Source organism: Magallana gigas, chromosome 9 (genome assembly GCF_963853765.1).
Source record: "Magallana gigas chromosome 9, xbMagGiga1.1, whole genome shotgun sequence".
Lineage (NCBI taxonomy): Eukaryota > Metazoa > Mollusca > Bivalvia > Ostreida > Ostreidae > Magallana > Magallana gigas.
The window spans coordinates 31,129,249-31,151,766 of record NC_088861.1 but is presented as its reverse complement, the minus strand read 5'-3'; the positions used below and the strand labels follow the sequence as shown (position 1 = coordinate 31,151,766).

Genomic DNA, 22,518 nt, shown 5'->3' with positions numbered 1-22,518 from the left:
ATAAAGTGATTAGGTTAAAGTTTCTTATTTTCATAAAAAGAAAAATCCTTAATTCAAAGTCACGTATTAGATGGATTTTAAAAGTATTAAAGTATTAGTTGTAAAAGTAAAAAGTAATGGTATTTCTTACTTTAATTTAATCGATAGGCAACATCTCCGTCAGATTTGTAAAAGAGGCTAGGTTTTGCATTTATGTTCAGGTTGAAACATATTAAACAGTTATGAATAGAAGAAAACGAACATTTATCTTCCTTTGTATTCTAAATTATCAGATAAATACAAAATAGAATTGCGATGCAAAGAAAAACATGTGACGTTTGAAACTCCGGAGTTGGACCTGTGCCAGATGTGGTTGGATTTCGTCAGAAGTCAGTTGCCAGTCAAGGGACATTTGCACAACGGACGAAATGCCAACTATAGTGCTAGTGGCGAGCCTTTTGTTGAGAATACTTATTTATGAATCACATAAATTTTGTCAAGAAAAGAACAAGCTTCAAGAAAATGTTGATTCTATAGATATGTATTTGCTATCATGATTAAGATATGTATTAGATGAAGGAGTTTAAACCAAATGTAATATAAATCATAAATTAAATCAATGCGCGTGAATATACTTATACATTTATGTAAACGGCACACATATTATTGTTTAAGAATGAAAGTGACATTAGTAGTAGTATAGTTTATTTTTAGTTTAAGAAATCCATAACAATCGACACTTTATTTGCTTAGTCCTTTCCAATATCAATACGGTTAGTTAATATTGTCATTAATATATTTGTATAATGCACGAAATGCTTTCATATTTTAGACAAAAGCGAGACATGTCAGAAGCTACTGGTTACAAAATATTAAAGGGAAAGGAAAGTCAAAAACATAATTTATCTATTTTAATAAAGTGGTGTAAATTATCACATGTGGTCATGCTGTTTTGAAAATAAAATACGTAATTAAGCTGTAATGAACGTTTGAAGTTAGAGAAATCGTATTTACTGGAGGCTGACATGATGTAGAACTCTTTTGTATTAAAAACCAAAATAATTAATTATTTTGACGTCACACCATCAATTCCGGTTTGGTTTACATATACAAATGAATGTACACAGTGCACTGAATATAATTAACGCTGGTTTATACACTGTACCTTTCTGTTACTCAAATAATCGACTAAACGAAATTGATAATGTTTGAGTTCACACGTCAATCTGAAGAATAAATACATGTATCATTGTATGCATAAATATATGCATTTTTATAAGTAAATGACAGCTGTTAATCTGCTATCATTCAAAGTTGAAAACGACCTCGATTAATTTTTTAATTCCAAGTCAAGTTCTTCGCTAACTGAATAAATGTTATAATTGTAATCGGGATGTTTAAAATTCATTCTTTAAAGTCGGAATTACAGTACCATGTCGAAATAACGACGGCAGACATTTTCTATGATACTTGGCATCTGTTGACAATTTCCGCATTTACGCGGAGATTTCTCCGACACTAACCTCCGCTTTTAGATTTCAACGAATATGCTCCATTTGACGTTAGTTTGTAGTTTGCAAAGGTAAAAGAACGGTCTCAAATCATGCAATATTGTTTCAAATTTTCAAGAACTTGTCATTTAGAGCGAATATCATGATGTTATGTTGTTAAGACAAACCGGAATAGATGGTGTGACGTCAAAGATTAAAGTTCAATGGCAGCCCCCATGGCGGCGGGAAATTTAAATTAAGCGATCAATTTTTCTTAATTTATTCATTGTTCCGGGGTTTTTAATGAAAATAAATACGATTTACAATTATACTAGATGATAATTAATTGATTTATTATACAACATATTTTTAGTTTCTTTCCCCTTTAATTATATTCAAACTTTGTCGTGTCATTAAACTCAGTAATGTGCACATAATAATTTGGATGTTATATTGTACTTCTGATTTCTTTACGGCAATATTATATCACCATATGATGTATTCAATTGACATGCGGTGATAACGCACAGTGTTTAAAATCAAAAGTCAAATGCAAAAACACAATATGGTCTAGCAGTAAGTATGAAAAACGTCAGTCAACATGCAACCCAATGTAAAATCAAACTGATTATGATATAAACCTTCATTTTCGAACACCTGTATTTACCTTGGGTCACTAAAAATGAGAAAAAAACACAAAACATAAAAACTACAAAATACTAGAAAAACTAAGAGTCCAATAAAAAAAGCTAATACATGTACACGTACATCGATAAAAACTGTAATTATTAGTGTTGTGCTATTTCATTGAAGGAAATTAGAAAGAGGTTGAAAAATGCTGATTCTAAAATGTATTCTTCATTTTTGTCCCTGCTTGAGATTATTAATTCAGCTGTAAATAAATTGTGATCGTTCGATATATTAAAAGACAATATTAGTAATAAACGCAATGTTAACAAATCATACGAGGAATGTGTATCTGCGTAAATATTTGATTAACTTGTTTGCAATATTTCTTGTTTATAATTCTTAATATATACTCAATATTTAACGCGACTATGCAGTGCTGCCATCCTGAAAGTTGACAAGGAAAGGATAGGATATGATAGAATGCAGGTTGCACGATACAGGATAGAAATATAAAAGTTAAGTTCTATCCTATCCTATCCTATCCTATCCTGCATCCTGTAGCCAATCAGATTTGAGTATAAATTTCAGAGTTATTTTGCGAATTTGAAACGAAAATTATCGTAACAATGCATTTACAATGTCAATGTTATTCGTTTTACAAGTTAAAACATTTAAAGACTACCTCCAGTCAATTTTTTTTTCAGCAATCAATAGAATTGATCTGTCTTAGAACGCTTCAAAAATCTTCACCTTGATAACTGCACTGGTTATGAGATCTAAGCAATTAAATGTGACATGTTCTTTCTTCTCACGGAAACACACGACCGTAAAATCTGAAAAGGTCGCTTATCAGTTGTGGAATGTGCTACGTAACTAATGTGTCCCCCAGGATCAAGTAAAACTGAAGTGTTAAAAGAGAAAATGATTTACAATTATTTTCCAAGTAAAGGAGGATTTTACAAATCATTAAAGATGATTTTAGTGAAGATCTATATTTTATCTATAGGATGCCAATTAGATTTATACATATGTAGTAATCACTCGCTCATAATTTAATGTAATCACATTTTTTTTTATAAATAAATACAATAGCATATTTAAATTTGTGTGTCTCTGTGTGTGTGGGTAGATAGCGGTAGCGGTCTGAACCCCTTCCCCAAGATTCACATTGCTATTTTTATAAAGTAATTATAAACATTAAAAATTAAACACCCCTCTCCCCCTTTGAAACAAAGACCCATTTTGCAAGTTGATAAAAAGATACAAATATATGTACAAGGTATATTCAATAAGTGCTCTCTCTCTATCTCTCTCAACAAATTTTCTGGAAAACTTCAAGCTTAAAGTACCCTTAAAAATGCCTTAATATGGGTTAATTGTTGTGACTCACTATTTCTTTCCATCAAATGTTCTACTCAATGTAATACCAGTAATTAGATAAGAACCTTTTATACAATATAATTGTTCTTCTTGATTTAACATTTGGCACCAGCCAGTGTATTTCTTTTTTTCATATTCTGCCCTTCTATAATTATACTCGTAACTTTTTACAAAGTATCCTGTATTACTAAATGAGTCTGACTTCTAATACTTTAGTAGCCAATAGTTTGTCTAGAGTAGTATTTTAGTAAAATTTAAGGTTACTCTCAGTGAGGTTAGACATTTTAATTAAATCCGACCAAACCATAAATCCTACAATCCTGGTTTTTTCTAGACTGTGTTTTAAATGATCAGATGAGTATTTTATAAGGAATTATGATTGATAATATTTATGAGGTGATAATTTTGGTCGGGGCGTGATCAAATCCAATAAAGCCCGAAGGGCTTTATGATAGATTTGATACCCCCCCCCCCCCCCGACCAAAATTATCACCTCATAATATTCAAAGAATAATTCCTTATTACTTATATTAATATAATTTTAAGCCATCGTGCGACTAAATATTTAAATATAAATAAGCAAAATTAGTACAAAATCGATACGTAGTGTTATCACAGGCAAATAAACTGGAAAATGTAAATATAACGAAATAAAAAAATGTGTAGGTACCCTTTAAGAATAATTATTGATGTATTATCTCAACCAAACGGTGCAGAACATTGCTTGTCGGCGCTACATGTTTGTCAATTCATACGCAAGTATTGAGTTACTGAGAGAATTTGATGTCACATACATGTATGCATGATTACTTCATAAATATATTTCTTTACTTCATTTAACATCTACAAAATGTTAAAAACTTAATTGAATTTACAGGCGAATGATTCGGCATTTTAATAGATACACACGTTGATAAGAAACAGACATTGCTGTGTGTGTTTTGCGCGTTTTATATAATTTCTTCGATGCCCGATAACAGGGACATACATTTCTGTCAGATTAATTTAATAAATGTACGTTAGCTACAAATGCGTATGAACTTATACTTTAAAAATAACTCCGAATGGTTTAACTATGATTGAGATCTTTTTAATGATTTCCTGAGAATTTATAATTTTAGACGGCCCATTTTAGATCGTGTTTACATCGTCGAACGAATTCCTCGATTATTGATAATTTATTGAACGCTCAGTTATTATTTGATGAGGAAAATTATTTGATCTATAATGTGTGTGTTTAAAACAATAGTTCAATAAGTGCATCGAAGTTATTTATCTGTTTTTTAATAGAAATCTTATAACAACAAAAATCAAATCGCTTACCTGTTTGTTTACGTTATTTTGTACAATCCGCGTACGATTTAATTTTACTGTTGCGCAGGTAAATAAGTTATCCCGTTCTACGAATTTTCGATTTTATTTTTTAATTAGTCATTTTGAGTACTACATTAGTTAATTAAATCATTTGTTTCTCAATTTTCGTTTCATTTATATGTTATTCCTATATTATGATGGAATAGGATAGGATAAAGGTTATTTGTACAATGTAGGATAGGATGCAGGATATACATGTAGAATAGGATTGTTTTGTCAACTTTCACGATAGCAGCACTGTCCTTTACAAAAATTTAGATTATTGATAATCAAAATTTGTACATGACAACTAATTTTCCTTTTTCCCGGAATGTCCGTAAGGATTTTACCGGCAATGTCCAGTCCAGAAAGGTTTGGGACGATTACCGACAATAAAATTAGCACCACCAATAAGGACCACTGTACAACTCGATCGACACTCGGCTGTACTATAACCCGATCAACACTCGGGTAGTAGCCCTCAATTTGGTAAAAGTAACCGAGCAAAGTCCAATCAGCGTTTCAACATTTATTCAGGATCTGACAGTAATTTTGATACAGATCGGTGATATCCGGACGGCTGTCCGATTCCGACTACTGTACAAAAGAATTTCAACAGTATATAAAATCAAAGTACTGATAGTACTGATAGACGGTGGCGTGAAATGTGAGTTTCATAATGTGGGTTCTATACTGCACTTAATTCATCAAACTGAACAATGAAATGAAACATAATTTCATATCTTTTTTTTAATACGAGAACACAGGTAGGATATAATGCTTCAACATACGTTGCATTTACTGGTGTTGGAATTGAGTTAAATTTGTTAAGAAATGAAATTGTTTGCAACTGAAAGGTGAAGTGCAAGTCTGTATCATTGTGAATGGGGAATTGAACACAGTAATGTACATGACTGACTTCCATTTGTAAGGCCATATAGTATTCTTTGAATGATTATTAGTGGTACATCATTCAACAAGCTCCATAACAGAGTGGTCTATATATTGCAAATTTGAACTGTATATCCTTAATTTGAATATTGCTGGTGATTTTGTTTTACTAAATTATTTTTTGCATTATTGCTATTGGGATAAGGATAGGCAAGACTAGTTATACATATTTGCTCTTGTTTTAATCAATGCAGTTTTCACCAGATTTATATTATTTGAACTTGGTCTTAAGCCAGTATGGGCCATACCCGTATTATGACATACAACCTATAGAAATAAAACTAAACATATTTGTTTCTTGTTATACTTAAAGGAAATGTCAACATTTAAGCATTAAATAATTATTTTCTGAAAGATGTGGTCTCAAAACTGCAACGGTGTGTGCATGTACAAATTGAATAACGTGCGCTAGGGCATTATGATAATTTGTTTGCATACACCATTGCAGTTATGAGACCACATCTTTCAAGAAATAGTTATTCAATTCTTATGAATATTTACGTGTTTAAACATTTATTTTATTCCCGCAAGTATGATTTGTTTTTAAAGAAAGTTTGACTTATTAAACGAGTAATGCAAAATTAACGGAAGAGATATTGGAACAGCCGAATTATGCTGACAAAAATAGTGCAAAGCGTTTTAAAGTCTAAGAACACAATTGCATTCTTCTTTCTGTGATTTGATGAGTTTACTTTTAATACACTAAGAAATTAATCAATGAAATTTCATTTTTCTGTCAAAACATATTTACATCAATGAAATATTAATCAGCGTAAGTATAATATCAGGTCGCGATCCGGTTTGAAGTTGCGACAAGAGTCAGTTCATGTTCTTTGCATACTAAATGTATTTCTACACACCAGATTTGGTGGTTGGGTCTTCTGTGTTATGCGTAAATATCACTTAAATCAACCAATGCAATTTAATGGAGGGAAAGAAAGTAAATGTGAATATTGATCAGTGAAATGTTCTCCTCAGATTTTATGGTTTTCTGAACAATGGGGCGTAAGCAACATAAGGAAGAAAATAAGGGGAATGTATTCATTTATTATCATTGATAAACAGAGGAAGTTGGAATGGCACAAAAGGTTTATTATAAATGGAACAATGTGAGGAAAAAGTAAATCATTCGGACATAATGATTGTTTTTGCTTTGGTGCAACAAATTTGAACATGTATATTATGTCAGATATGAAAAGTATAATAACTGCATAGTAAGGAATTGTACATTTAAAACATCGACATGTATTTATATCAGATTTAAAAAAGTAAGAACAAGTGCATTTCAAAGAATAGTACATCCAAAACATACACATGTGAAAAACTCATGACATCGTGTGACAAATATGGACATGTATATTATGTCAGATATGAAAAAGGGAAAAATAACTGCATGGTAAGACATTGTACATTTAAAAGTGACACGTGAAAAAAAACAAAACACTGTGCAAAACACTGTGCAACAAATACTGACATGTATTTTATATCAGATTAGAAAAGTAAGAACAAGTGCATTTTAAAGAATAGTACATCCAAAACATACACATGTGAAAAACTCATGACATCGTGTGACAAATATGGACATGTATATTTTAAATAACAGCATTGTAAAGAAATGTACATCCAAAATATTCAAAAGTTATAAAACACATTACATTGTGTGACAAATTTTGATATGTTTTAAAGCAGAACTGCATTGTAAGGAATTTAACATAACAAAGGAAAAAAGTACAGACATATGTGAAAAACATTTTACAATGTGCAACAAATTTGGACATGTATGTTATGTTGGACAAGAAAAGGAAAATAACTGCATGGTAAAAAATAGTACATGCAAAACAGAGATGTGAAAAACACAATACATTGGGCGAGAAGTATGGACTTGTAAATTATAACTTGTAAAGCAGGCACTTGTGTAAAACAGATGATGAACGTAACTAAACACTAGACAAAAAAACAACTAAGTACAATACTATGAAAAAAAAATAATACTGTAAATATGAGGAAGCATAATTGTTAACAGGAAAAACTGAAATATCTCCCTTGTTTGATATTAAATCAAGTTATTGGTATATAATAAGGTATAGTACAAAGTTAACAATCTATCATAGTTTCATTTTGGTTTGGTTTGATAAACCTGAGCACATTTTTATTCAAGGGGAGAGGAATTATTAAAAACAAATGATAGGAATAACAAAACACTACAACATAATTTATAGTCTAATCTACTAAAAATATAAACAAGCATCACTAACATAAGATATATTTACAAAAACGTTTAACTTGAAGCAGAATATTTTATACAAAATAATAGGAATTTACATTTTGTGGAGAAATATGGTTACAATATCTGACATGTTTGAGATTTTAAAGAGAAAATAAATATAATTGGCACAAATAGGAGTTGAAATGCATAGTTTAGGAACAATTGCATATATTAAAAAAACTGTTGCAACATTATAGTGTTTGATGTATAAGAAGATTTTTTTTTTCATACAAAAAAAACTGTACATAACATTTTGAACTCAAAAGAATTCTCTCCAGGCATTTAATTTTGATTTGGCACATTTTTTTGAGATATATTTCTGTTTTAAAAAATGAGAAAATTGTGTAAATATTGGCACTCACAAGAAATTATGCATCAGAATTGCAAATTATTTTGAACACTTACCGGTAGTTTTATCACAAATGTAAATGATAGATATTTTCGTATTAAGTTTTAGTTCAAGTTCAAAAACAATGAAATTTAGACAATAAACAAAACATTTGGAATATTGGTGGGCATTATTGTTATGCTGAATTTCATGAGTAAATGAATCAGATGTAAGTTTATTTCAAACAATCACTCTGACCCATGCTCTATTCACTTTTTTAGGTTTATTGTGAATTTATATCCAATGCGGAATGTTTGAAGTTAAGAGGAAATTGATGGTTCTGCAATTTGGCATGGCCCAATTTTGGCACTACTCAGGGCATTGTAAAGTTGAAACAATTTAAAGCAGAATACTTTGGACGGACATTCCAATTGCAGTTATTTGTACTTGAAACGGAAGTCTCTGCACAATGACGTCTTCCATCTGCTCGACGGTCATCTGTGACACATCCCCAAAACGTTGCAACTGTCCTCTTATCATGTCTATATCTACGACATAGTCTCTGAAAATCCCATTCTCCTGAAGACAAACCTCACAGGTAGCATCTCCAAATGAAATGGCTTCCACTTGCCCTGTAACTTTTCTCTCTTGTGGTTGTGTCTTCTAAAAAGAGAAATTGAAAAAATGTTAAATTATCAAAATAAATCATATTAACCAAGACAAGTAAGAAATATATTGGGTATGACTTGATTGTTAGGAATTCAGACAGCTTTTATTTGAAGAAGCGATAATGTGGATGTAAAGTGAGGTTTATGATATCAATTTCTTTAATCGTTTTGAATAATTTGAAATCAGTTATTCTGAAAATGTATTTTTAGCTAAGAAGATACCTTCACTACAGTGTTGCGGGTGGAGTTCAGGGTTTTTCTTCTTTGCCACTCTGCAACAACACAGTGGGACACTTCTACATAATCACCAATGGTAATTGGCTGATTTGCCAATTCCCTCCAAAGAGTTAACTCTATTTCCGCATCGCTATCTTGTATCGTAATCGTTCTCACTTTGGTCTCCGTCTGGTTGACTTGTACTGTCTTGATGGCCTCATCCTGTGAAAATTATTTTATGAGTATTATTTCATTTTCTAAATAAAATTATGTACATTAATATTAGAACTTATTTTTCAGAACTTAATTTAGGGTGGAGACATACTTTCCATTTAATAATGCTTATCTCTTAAACAAACATGTATGCTTACTTTCACAACTTCCCCTTGAACAGTGGAGATCGATTTTACTGGGGCATCAAGAATTTCTTTCAGACTCTTCTTTGGTGACTGTGGAGTAATGAGGCCGATTCCCTTTAAAGAGAGTTCTTTTGGAACGGTGACCATTTGTCCTGCCATTATCTTTGTCTGTTTGGATAGAACCAAACGGGTGCCTTTAACCAAGAAATTTCTCAGAGTGAGGGAGCGTCCTTCTCTTATTTGGCTGAACTTCGTCTCGTCACTTAATGTAGCCGTCATGGCTTCAGTAGCATCAGCGACACTGAAGTTCAGCATCTGGCCTTTTTCCCCGTTTGAGCTGTTGAAAGTCGCAGTGTGGCCAACTTTGATTACACATACTCTCACCATTGTTGTCGGATATGGTGCTGCATCACCGGCCTTGCATGACAGCAACTCCTTTAGAGTCTTGTACTGCATCTAAAAGAATATATGTAAACTATTAATGCATATAACTGGAAAGACCATTTTAATATTATATTGATGTTAACCGAGTATGATTCCCTGTATTTCTTACTGAAACTTAGTTATAGAGGAACTGCAGAACTGAATATACACGTAAACAAGGGTTGTGTATTTTTCTGCACTCATGTTGTTACCTTCGATCATAATGATTTTCTCCTTAAGTACAGATTTTTAAGAACACATAAATTTACACTGGTATATACGCAACAATAGGTTTGTGGTCAGAATAAAATGATTCTAAAGTAGCAGATGAAATACCCTGAGAATAATTCATTACTGGCCTGTTAGTATAAATGTGATCCAAACAACTACCATAATCAGTGGTACAACTGTGCACTATCTGATGGAGCAAAATTCCAGTTGGGTCTGCTAATGACTTTAGGTCTTTGTGGGAAAAATAATCAAGATTTGTATCACCCATCAAAATGAAGGGTTGTGTAGCATTCAACAGACCCATATAGAAAAGGGATGTGACATAGAGCTGAAAATTGACAATTGTTGCAATCCTTGGTGAACAGTAATAGAATACTAAATTGAAAATTTCATCATTTACCTCTATGGAGCACACTACTGTTTCAATTCCACATAAACAGAGGTTCTTCAGGTTTTTCAGGGGGAGTTTGGAATAAACAACTATACCATAAAAGGGTCTTTCATTATTGTGATTTACATTTGAATCAAAACGTTGAATGGAAAAACCTGGCAAGTGGTAGTCTTCATTCTTGTCACTAGATTTGAGTCTACTCTCTGCTAAAACAATTATATCTGCTGAAAGCATATTGTTCTCAGTTTGTAAGTCCCTATAATGCAAATGCAAAGACCTTGTGTTGTGATATATTATTTTCACATCAGAGTTCAAGTTTTCAAGCATAGGTAAACAGGCCCATAAAGATGCCTCCAGACGAAGACGATTCATTTCCATTACAACTTGTTCTGACACAGCAATTTTGTTTTCATTCAAGTTCAGGATAAATAAGTCTTGCAATTTTCTGACTCGACTTAACCCTACATAGTGCATATGCTCTTGCTTTCTACTTCCCAAATCTAACACAATTTGTTTGACAGTTGAACCTTGAGCTTTATGGATGGTTTTAGCGCAAGCCATTCGCAAGGGAAATTGTCTCCTGGTCACATGACAAGATTTATGTCTACCAAGTGTGAATTTTTTAGACACTTCAAGAACCGGTGTCCAAGTACTTGGAATGTTTTCATTGTACAAATGCCTGTATTTTAATCTTGAAGCATGTCCAATTCTTGGATCCTCAAACAGCACCCATACTATGCTACATCTCTTGGAACCTGCAACTCTGAAGTCTAAATTCTTAACAATGCATGGACTTCCATTAGTTAAACCATCTTCCACGTCAACATTTATACATATTTCAGCAGGGTGCTCAGTTGCTAAATGCAAATCTTTAAATAATCCCATTGTCTTACTTGGATCATTAGGTATTTGTTGGAGAATGCGTTCTTTGATTTCTCCAGCAACATCCCCATTTACCATGTCTAATGCCAATACTATACATTTACTTTCAGGTAACGCCATTTCAAAGGCTGCATCATTATGACTGTTCACTTGCGCATTTGTTGTATATAGATGAGGAACAAAATTCATGTCAAGAATATCAGCTCTACTGCAAATTCTGCTTTTCAACATGTCAATGTCTGAATCAGTGTGTAGACCCTCTCTTAGTCGATTTAGCAATTTTGCAAAGTCCTGATCATTTTTTTGCCTCATAATTTCTGTTAGTTCATACATCTGAAATAAATCTGTCCAAAGATTAATTGCAAGAGGCCCATATCCTTCAGAAATATCTTCGAACACCCAACCATCAAACACTGGTTTCAGCTGGAATAAATCACCTATAGCTATGATGCTTATTCCCCCAAAAGGGCAATCTTTTCCAAAGATATCCTGTAGTCTTAAATTTATAAAATTGAACATTCTATTTCCAACCATGGAAACTTCATCGATAAAGATAACTTTCAAGCTTCGAAATTTCACTCTCATATTATCAAGTTGCTGAGCATCTAAAGGTTTGTATTTCAAGTTTTGGTTAGCTGGAATGCAGAAAGTGGAGTGTATCGTATGACCTCCAATGTTGTATGCAGCCTTTCCAGTTGGTGCACATAGAATAGCTTTCACCTCATCACAGTTATATGCAACTTTTTTTGAATAAAAACGTGTAATAGCTTGGAATAGGCATGTTGTCAGTAAACTTTTTCCTACACCAGCACCTCCTGTTAGAAAGCAATAGATTGGCAAATCATCTGTTTTGATTTTGTGCAAAACATGATAAAAGAAAATTTTCTGTTTATCATTCAGTGATCTTACAAGGGCATTGTATTCAGAGTTACCCATTGAATTAAATGAGATATCATTTCTCTCCACTTGCTTTCTACTTATTCCCAAGTCCAATCCAAGGTCATATTCCACAGCAGCCAAATCTGGATTGAAACACGCATACTCTGGACAAGCATTGTCATCTTCCTCAGCATCTATTGCTTCATTGTGTTGTATTTCTGCTGCAACAACGTGGTCTGGATTGCAAGGAAAATGATCCATTGTTTCCTCTATAACATTGGTAATACCATTGTCCAACTCAAAAGGCATCTTATTTGTCAGAATTATTTCAACATTGTTCTTGTAACATGTCTCGTATGAGCCATCCATTTCCCTCAGATCTATTTCTTCTTTTCTCCATGGGTAAAAAAGCATAAGCTGCTCTCTGAAATAATTTTCAGGATCTTGCTCCTTATTGTAGCGTACATATCTTATTATCTTACTAGTCTTTCTTAGTCTTAAAATTGAACCATCATTCATAGGATACTCCTTCTCAAAAATGAGATTATTTTCTTGGGCATCATTTTCATCAGCCTCATCTTCATTCACCTCTTCAAATTCATCTTCTGGTAAGAAATCACTCCTTTGGTTTTGTTTATCCTTTGAAGGTCTAACAACATCAAATGATGACACGAAAGCTGCTAAACAATACTTTTGGAGAAGCCTTGGCCTTCTCTGATAACGTTTAATCCAATTGTCTGTTTCTATATCTGTGGAACCCTCGGGCAATTCTTGTAGTGCTTCAAAGGATTTCAATAAAAATGTGCGTTTTGCTGGTTCACTTGTGTTGATGAAAACCACAGTCCTACTACTGGAACGAAGGGGCATTTGCAATAGTAAATATGCAGCCTCTTGAGCACAAATTTCTACATGAGTCAAGAATTTGTTTCCTATTTGCCGGACTTGCTGTTTTAATGACAAGTTGCCTTTTTTTGCCTCTTCACATGCATCATGGAGTAAATTTGACATACCTTTCTGAGATTTTGAAACATATGAGACAAGATATGAAGCACATGCATAACCATCCAGAATAAACTGAACATCAATATTTGCTTCCCAAGCCCTAAGCAAAAGTTCATTATATGAATTGATCCTAATTTCTTCTATTCCTCGTTTTAGAAACAATTTTGGTGACTTTAAAGATGACCTTATTGCTAAGATGTAACTTTCTTCTGTCAGTTCTAACTTTTGAAGAAGGTCACCAAAAGTTTTAATGGTCTGTAGTAATTGTGCATCATTAAGAAGCTCACATATTTTTTGAAAGTGTTGCTGTACATTTGGATTTTTCTCATAACAGTCATCATTTAGAGGTTCAAGAATAAGTGTTTCTGGCAGAGGAGGTAAGGGGAAATTGAATCGGCAGATATTTTTACCACCTCTCTTGCATGTTCGAGCATGTCGATGCGTTTGATAATTCACAAGCTCTGCAATGTCATCATTCTTTGAACAAGTTGCATGATTGTCAACAAAATTTTGTATCTCTTCATTTTTTGCTTTCCCAAAAATAGGAGCATTTTCAATCCAGAGAAGGAGATGGATATGAGGAGACCCTCTTTGTTGAAATTCAACTCGATAGAAGAAGTCAACAATTTTTCCTAGAGGGAGATTTTTTCCTCTTAAAATTTGAGACATAAACATTCTAAACCGATGGTCAAAATACCTGGAGCATGTTACAGGGTCCTTTTTAATGAGTTCACATCTGTCAATCCAAGACAATTCATCAACATCTTTCTCAGACAAATCAATGTTGTTCAAGCTTTTGCTCAGGATTTGAAGCAAATTTTTCCACTTTGTCTCAGCGGCAGAAAAAGAGCAAAACCATGTTGGAATGCCCAATTGCCTAATCATAGCAAACACATCTTTTTTAGCACCTTCCCAGTATGCTGGTGACCCTCTAAGAGTTCTCAAAACCCTATATCCCTCATTTAATCTTACAATATTGTCAAAAGTTGTTGGATTTAAAACATGTCCTGCTGTTATTTTCTTTCCTTCATTTTTACATTTCCTCATTGCTAGAGTGACTTTGTCTTGTATTTGCTTTATTTGCACCTTTTTGAGTTTGAAAAACAAATTTTGCATTGAACAAGCTGCTCTTCTATCATGAGATCTCAATTCCCATTTGCAAATAGAACTGTATGTGACTGGTACAATTCTGTCTTTGTTTGAAGGACGTGGTTGCCCACAATAAATAGTAGGAAATGCAAGATATTCTGCATGTGGATCTTGATACAGACCAAGAGGGGTTTGGTTTTCTCCGGGAGCAAATGACAATGTTTTTTGAGATGATCGGACATCTACAGGATGTAACAATGTGTCTGTATTTCCTGTGAGCCTACTTTCAATGTTTTCATCTTCTGTCCAGTCATCACCATCAATAACCTCATTTTCATTCTGGTTGGATTGAGAGTCTGACAATGTTTCTTCATTATAACCAAACCAATCTTTTTGTTCCTCCAATATATTCCAGTTCTCTCTTATTGAAATACCCTCATTTTGAAATACAGCACTGTTTCTTAAAAGCCAGTGAAGAGCAACAATGCATTTGAAAGGTCTTACTGATTCATGGTAAACATGATGTTTGAACTGCAATTTTCGTTTCAACTTCACCTGAATTGTTTCAGTTTCTGCTAGTGTGCGAGGTAGGGATTTGATAGTTTTATTCACATCAGAGGGAACATTTACAACATTTCCACGCAAACTTTTCTGTCCTCCTCTTGGTTTTTCCATGAGTTGCATAAATGGAATGCGTGGGCTAATTAAACGTTCTTCCATTTCTGTCAATTTCAATTCTGGTGGAATTTCAGGAAATTTACAACCATTTTTAACCGATAACGGAGGTATTTTCCTTAGATTCAAGTATTTCTGACACGTGCAACAAACCCATTCAATGTCTTCATTACTTTTTATGCCCAATAAACAGTTTTTGGTAAACTCTGACTTTGGCAAAACATTTGCTTTTCTTACACCATCTCTAAACCATGTCTGTGTACAACAAGAACATATGTATGTTGGACCCATGCTTGCATTTTTCCTAAAGTTCTCAATAGCAACAAATTCATCTGAGTTGAGCGTAGAAGCAATACTTTTATTGGAATTTTGTGAAGAAATATTCTTAGTTATCGGACTGTCTGGTTCTGTCTCTTGAACAACTTTCTCAGAGCTTGCTTTCTGAATTGCTTCATTGACAGTAGTTGGTTTCCATTTTTTTGGCTTGATGACTTTATCGACCCCAGAGTTTGCAAAATTCACACTTCTTTTTCTTGTGTTAGAATTATGTTCAATGTATATTTCAACACAAGATTTTGTCTTTGGTTTGTGTTTTAAGGACCTTATGCGCATTGCATTCAACTCAAATTGAACATTCTCAAAGGGAATAATGGATACAGAATTGCAAAGAATTCTTAGAAAATAGCACAAATCATCAAAACAATCCAAATTTGTTAAAGTACACACTCCATTTGGATCACACAAGCCATTACTACCTCTACAATGAGAGTCAAACACAAAAAATCTGCCATTCCAAGACATCAAAGCTATTGCGGATGAATGAAAAATCAAGATGCATGCATTGCTGCTAGCAAAAGATTGATTAAGTGCGTGTTCTAAAGAAAGACCCATCTCTGAATGAAACATATTCTCTTCTGCCATATTTCCATAATATGTATTTTGCACAACACTAGAGAAATAGTTCCTTTCAAACTTGACATAGTTTGGCAACTCACTGGCAAGTAAAAATGAATGTTCTTTTACAATTTCATGATACAAATTATCACCAGCCACTAAAACTGAATCCAAATCATTCTTTGTAACTGTACAACTGTTTTGTGCATGACAAAATACAAGAAATGTGAAACTCATACTCATACACTGTTTTCCTCTGGAGCTTAAACGGAAAATGTCTGAACCTTGAGAATAATTTCCTTGAACAACTGTTGGGCAAGTCATTTTCTCTTGATTATCCATATTATTTCTTTTTTTCTTTAGCTAACAAGTCAAAATAGTATTTTACAATAACTTGAGACAATGAGTTATAAAGAATAACTTGAAATGTTATCCTAACTGTTGCTTTCTTCAAGGACTTTAGTAATATGCAGGAGTGAAACGCATAATTATTTCTAATCTAAATTTGTATTTTTTGATTTTTAATACACTGTAAATTATAGCACCTAGTCCTTATTTGTTCAATCAAATATATGTAATTATTGGTCAAGGTAGAAATTTTAAAGATCATACTACAAATAATTTCATTGTTTCACAATATTATCAAAATTTCCATATAGAAATCGCTCTAATTCAGTAGAAATTTCTCAAATATGCTAAAAAAAATTTGATGTAAACACTGAACAAAAATCTGAAGTTGTTGCAAATCTCAAAGTGAAGCAGAAATAGTTTTTCAGAATTTTCAAATAAAGAAATTGTACTCATCCATTTTGAAATTTCTCAAATGTTCTCATATAATTTAATGTGAACAAATATCTAAATTTACTAATTTAGTGCATATCTCCAAGTCAAGCTAATATAGTTTCTCAGAACTGTTATATATTGATCTCATTCGATATAAAATTTCTCAAATGTTCTCATGTGATTTGATGTGAAAAAAAATCTAAATTTGGTGCATATCTCTCAGTCAAGCTAAAATTGTTTTCCAGAATTCTCATATAAAATTGCTCTCATTTGATATAAAATTTCTCAAATGTTCTCATATAAATTGATGTTAACAAATATCTAAATTTGGTGCATATCTCCAAGTCAAGCTTATATAGTTTCTCAGAGTTTTTATATCAAATTGCTCTCATTCAATTCAAAATTTCTCAAACATTCTCAGATATTCAGATGGCAACAAATGCATACCTCAAAATTAAGCTGAAACAGTTTCTCAGAATTTCCAAATATAAGAAAACTGATAATTATACCTCAACAAATATCTCAAGCTGTTGCATATCTCAAAGTCAAACTGAAGTAGTTCGTTATAATGTGCATTAATAAATTGCTTTCATTTGAAATATTCTCAGATTTGGGCGATTAAACTTTGTATGTTCCACTTATGCCTTGTAAATTTCTATTAAAATATTCATTAGTATTCTCAACTTCTGACATTCAGCAGTTCCTACTTTAATTATATTTATTTCAAATATGTCAATCTTATCTTGAATTTTTTCACAAATTCTCAGAAAAATTAAAGAATTAGTGTGAAACTTTGAAATGTCAAAAGGTTTTTCATAAAGCTTTTATCTTATTAATCCTGATTTATCAGAAAACAGATTTAAAAAAAAACCACAGATTTTTAAGTTTTCACCAAAACATCCAAAGTCCACAACTACCACAACATGTAAACAACTCCAAATGCGAATTCTAGTACATTTAAACGTTTTCACAAAACGTAAAAATTAATACACCAATTTGTAACATATGTAAGCAGGTAAAAATCATAAAATCAAAATCTAGAGTACAAAAGCAAAGAAGTATGAAAGGCCAAAGTTATATTTCAATCCAACTCCAATATGGCCGACTTTCGATGTTTGTATACTATCTGTTTACATTCGCTTCGCTATAATTTTGTCACATAAAACAAACAATAATATTCTATTTACGTACAATTCCCTAAATCTTTTACACCCACGTCGTATATATAAGCAGTTCTAAGATACAGTAATGCTTAAAATCTTTATTTCTTAAATACTGATAAAATGCATTAAAGGCAAACTGATCAATATGGCCGCCATCGAAGTGCTCTCTGGTGTTTTGCTTTTTATCTCAAAAATAAACAACGTAAACAAATATGTCTATTTATAAACAACTTCGTGGTATAGTAATATATTCATATTCACCTTGCGACGTCACTCTTCCGATGATTTTCCTTTTGTTCGGGCTTCTTCGTTCTCTCTGCATAAACTGTCGTCCTTCTCTGCCTTCTTCCTCGCTCAGTCGAAAATTAATACGCGACACCGATGTCGCCTTTTCTTTTCTATATGATTATTTTAATGTAATTTAACAAAAGAAAATCTTTTATTTTACTTTACAAAAGGTTTGATTTCAAAGAAAAATGATATTACTTTTAATATACCCTCAATCAACCAGAAGAAAATATTGCACTATTTTCTTCACGCGTAAATAACGATGAGTGTAGTGTCCTTTGCGCGGGAAACCCTGTGATGCCTATCATTAGCTATGGTACGCTAAATTCCCAACAATTGGTTTGTTTATTTTATTTAATTTTTAAAAGTAATAACCATCGATTTCTTTTAATAAACACAAAATTATTCCAATAACTTACAATATACATGATATAAGCAGCATTTAGATAGATAAAACGTAGTATAAACATTGCACTATTTTGCAGTTACAGCGTAGGGATTTCTATGATCATGTTGATGCTTCATGAATATTCATGAAAAACAAAATATTTTACACGATCTGTCTCTATCAACAAACCATCAAATATGTATATTTATTTATTTTAAAATGCTTAAAATATGCGAGAGCTGTAAATTGGTTTAAATCTGAAATCGAATCAGAGGTGAACATTGCCTGTTACACTGCATCTGTAACACAGGAAATACCTAACAGAGTTATCGTTCCTTATCCGCTAGGGTCCCTGTGAGAAATACCCTTCCGGTCAGGACCGTAGCAATAGACAGTGGCTATAAATAGCCACCGTCTAACAAAAAGTATGTAACATGTGTAAAACGATAAATGAATAATAGCTCAGACCATGACACCTGAGTTAATCCTTAAGTAAATTACCTAGCCAATTAATTCCCTTTGAAGTATATAATGCCTGTAAATGCTTTTAGCAAAATAAAGATGACAGGTGAGGAAATTCAATTATCTAAAACTCTAAGACATTTGACGTTTTTACTATCATAAACGTAGATAAACGAGTAAATGAGATTAACCAACATTTGAACCTAACAAAAGCTTTTTCCGAACAATATAGCCATATTCAAACCCTGAGAAAGTATTTTGATTAAAATCGCGCTAAAATTTATAAGAAAAACAAAATAAACAGAAGTAAAATCTTCGACACGATAACCTGTCCTTTACAAAAATTTAGATTATTGATAATCAAAATTTGTACATGACAACTCCTCCCTGCTATTAAAAGTTTGGTCCCCAAACTTAAACTAATAAAATTTCAACTCATTTTACACATGCCGCATACATGAAACAATTTCCTTTACAATTAACGCAAAACTATAATTGACAGTCCACATTACAAAAAGACTAAAAAGTTAATGTTATATTGTTATGATTTAAGCACAAAGTCAATTCCGAATTTCTTTATCCGCCGATGTTCTTTACGTAAAAACTCGCTGTCGATCTCCGATTCTGTCCTGCATACACATTTTCTTTTAATAGATCGCAAGATGATGTGTTCCATTTCATAATTGTCCAGAAGCCACTGGTGCTCCGAAATTATGGATCGCATTTTCCTTCCGTCCGAAACAACGCCACTTAGACAAACCGTATAAAATTTGATTTTGTCGTCTTTATCTTCCAGTTCCGACGAAAGTTGTTTCACTTTTGAATCTAGTTGCAAGTTGTCCGTTTTCAAACTCGCGATAGTTTCTTGAAATTTCTTCATATTTGCTTTTAAATCTAACATTAAAACAGACTTAACACTAACACATTGTTTAAAAGCGGCGTCACTTAACTTGGAGAACGGAAGTGCTATGACGAGTTTCTTTCTTTCGTTGTGTTCTCGGAGTCGCTGAAAATCTCGTTTTCTTTTCGGTTCTGTTTTATATACAGTGCGGGATCCAATGTTTCCGCACGCTCTGCCAAAATGTCCTCCCTGTCCACATCGGTGACATCGTTTTTCCAAAGCGTTGCAGGCGTTGTAATGCCGTCGATTACATCTACTGCACACCGGCGCCGAAAACTGCCACTGTGGTCGGAACTGCATGTCAGTCCATGTTGAGGCTATGGGTCCTGGTAAGTTGAGGTTTTGGGAAAACTCGCTTGGCCGAGGTCCGTGGATCGTACCCGGTTATCTGCACCAATTTTTCTTTTTCCCGGAATGTCCGTAAGGATTTTACCGGCAATGTCCAGTCCAGAAAGGTTTGGGACGATTACCGACAATAAAATTAGCACCACCAATAAGGACCACTGTACAACTCGATCGACACTCGGCTGTACTATAACCCGTTCAACACTCGGGTAGTAGCCCTCAATTTGGTAAAAGTAACCGAGCAAAGTCCAATCAGCGTTTCAACATTTATTCAGGATCTGACAGTAATTTTGATACAGATCGGTGATATCCGGACGGCTTCCGATTCCGACTACTGTACAAAAGAATTTCAACAGTATATAAAACAAAAATTATGTAACATGTGTAAAACGATAAATGAATAATAGCTCAGACCATGACACCTGAGTTAATCCTTAAATAAATTACCTAGCCAATTAATTCCCTTTGAAGTATATAATGCCTGTAAATGCTTTTAGCAAAATAAAGATGACAGGTGAGGAAATTCAATTATCTAAAACTCTAAGACATTTGACGTTTTTACTATCATAAACGTAGATAAACGAGTAAATGAGATTAACCAACATTTGAACCTAACAAAAGTTTTTTCCGAACAATATAGCCATATTCAAACCCTGAGAAAGTATTTTGATTAAAATCGCGATAAAATTTATAAGAAGAACAAAATAAACAGAAGTAAAATCTTCGACACGATAACCTGTCCTTTACAAAAATTTAGATTATTGATAATCAAAATTTGTACATGACAGCACTGTACGCTTATCATGAACATTCTTTATGCTTTCTATTCGTGTATAAATCCTATCGTATCGTGCGTGTATACTGTTCTATTGTGCGTTGGATGAGCCAGTCACATGACAGTGTTTTATATTGTATAAAGGATGTTTTCTATGGGTCCATGAGCCGAACTACTTTAAATTTATAATAATCATTACTTCCTGTTTACATTACAGATCATACAATACACATTATATACAATCTTAAACCTTTAAGAATAAATATCATTAAATAAAATTGTTTGTATTGTTCATTAAAACAATTAAGACAAAGTTTATACCAAATATATTATTGAGACAAAATTTAGATGGAACTATAATTATATTTGTTTGGTTTGTTGTCGTCTGCTATAAACAACATGACATATTTTGAGATGCTGGGTGTAGGGGAGACTGTAGAGATTATAGATATTGATTGGGACACAATGCACCAATTACTGGATGGTGAATTTGATGTCTCAACATCAACAAATGAAGCAGAGGAGGAGCTTGCCCTATAAAAACAGAAGAAACAATGCTCACTGTCGTGTATCCGCGCCGGTAGTGACATGTTTGGATAACGTGAAAATGGCGTATCCATTGCAAAAACAATGAGTGTTGTGTCCTTTTTTCTATCGACAACGGGGTAAATATTAATTAAAATATCGTAATAGTCATTCATATTTTTCTGAAGGTTTTGCAGTTGAAAAGAGTGTGCGTTATTTTCGTTCATCGATTATAAAAACGACTTATTTGTAGAAAAATCAATCGTTAACGTGTCATTTTAACGCTAAAACCAAGAACTATTTCTAGATTACGTAGATATTATAACACATACTAAAAATCTGAAGCAGCCAAAATTAATTTAAAACATTACATTAACCAAATAAAATCAAACCGATGTCTTTTTAATACATTAATATGTATAAATATAGCAATAACTTCATGCACATGCTAAAGAAGTAGTACGGTTTGGATAAATAAATTATTCCGGTTTGGATGCTAAAATATAAATTGTGCAAATGGTACGGTTTGAATAATTAAAAATTATAGGATTTTTGATATTTTAGACATAATGAGAGCACTTTGCATTTTATCGATGTGCAACCGAAGATACATCTTTTAAAAAAATAGTGGGTCATTCAAATTACACAGCATGCAAAAGATGTATTTTAAGTCAGGTGAAAAGAACTTAATATATAGACGATGAATTTTTCTTTCCTGTCCGACATTTTTATAAACGTTATGAAACCAAAATACTTCCACATGTTCGATTGGAACTAAAACTGGATGCCTAAGTTTATTTCT

General features: G+C 32.8%; 2 protein-coding genes across 3 annotated transcripts in view; one reads left to right on the top strand and one right to left on the bottom strand.

Moving 5' to 3' along the window:
• Window positions 1-3,175, top strand: part of LOC105321879 (mycocerosic acid synthase-like polyketide synthase) — a 37,249-nt gene extending 34,074 nt beyond the window's left edge. Inside the window, exon 8 of the mRNA XM_066070868.1 lies at window positions 273-3,175. Within this exon, the coding sequence (XP_065926940.1) occupies window positions 273-460 (188 nt within the window). The 3' untranslated portion in view covers window positions 461-3,175. The remainder of the gene's footprint in view (window positions 1-272) is intronic.
• Window positions 3,176-6,623: 3,448 nt separating this feature from the next.
• LOC117688279 (uncharacterized) lies at window positions 6,624-18,508 on the bottom strand. 2 transcript variants are annotated; one of them, XM_066070867.1, is made up of 4 exons: window positions 18,061-18,216; window positions 9,633-10,076; window positions 9,268-9,483; window positions 6,624-9,040 (listed from the first exon to the last, which is right to left on the bottom strand). In XM_066070867.1, the coding sequence occupies exons 2-4, from the start codon at window positions 10,074-10,076 to the stop codon at window positions 8,777-8,779; spliced, it is 924 nt and encodes a 307-aa protein (XP_065926939.1). In that variant the 5' UTR covers window positions 18,061-18,216; the 3' UTR covers window positions 6,624-8,776. The 2 variants fall into 2 exon arrangements, with proteins under 2 accessions (XP_065926939.1, XP_034322053.1); XM_034466162.2 differs by lacking the exon at window positions 18,061-18,216 and adding an exon at window positions 18,294-18,508 and having other exon boundaries at window positions 6,627-9,040.
• Window positions 18,509-22,518: the final 4,010 nt, after the last annotated feature.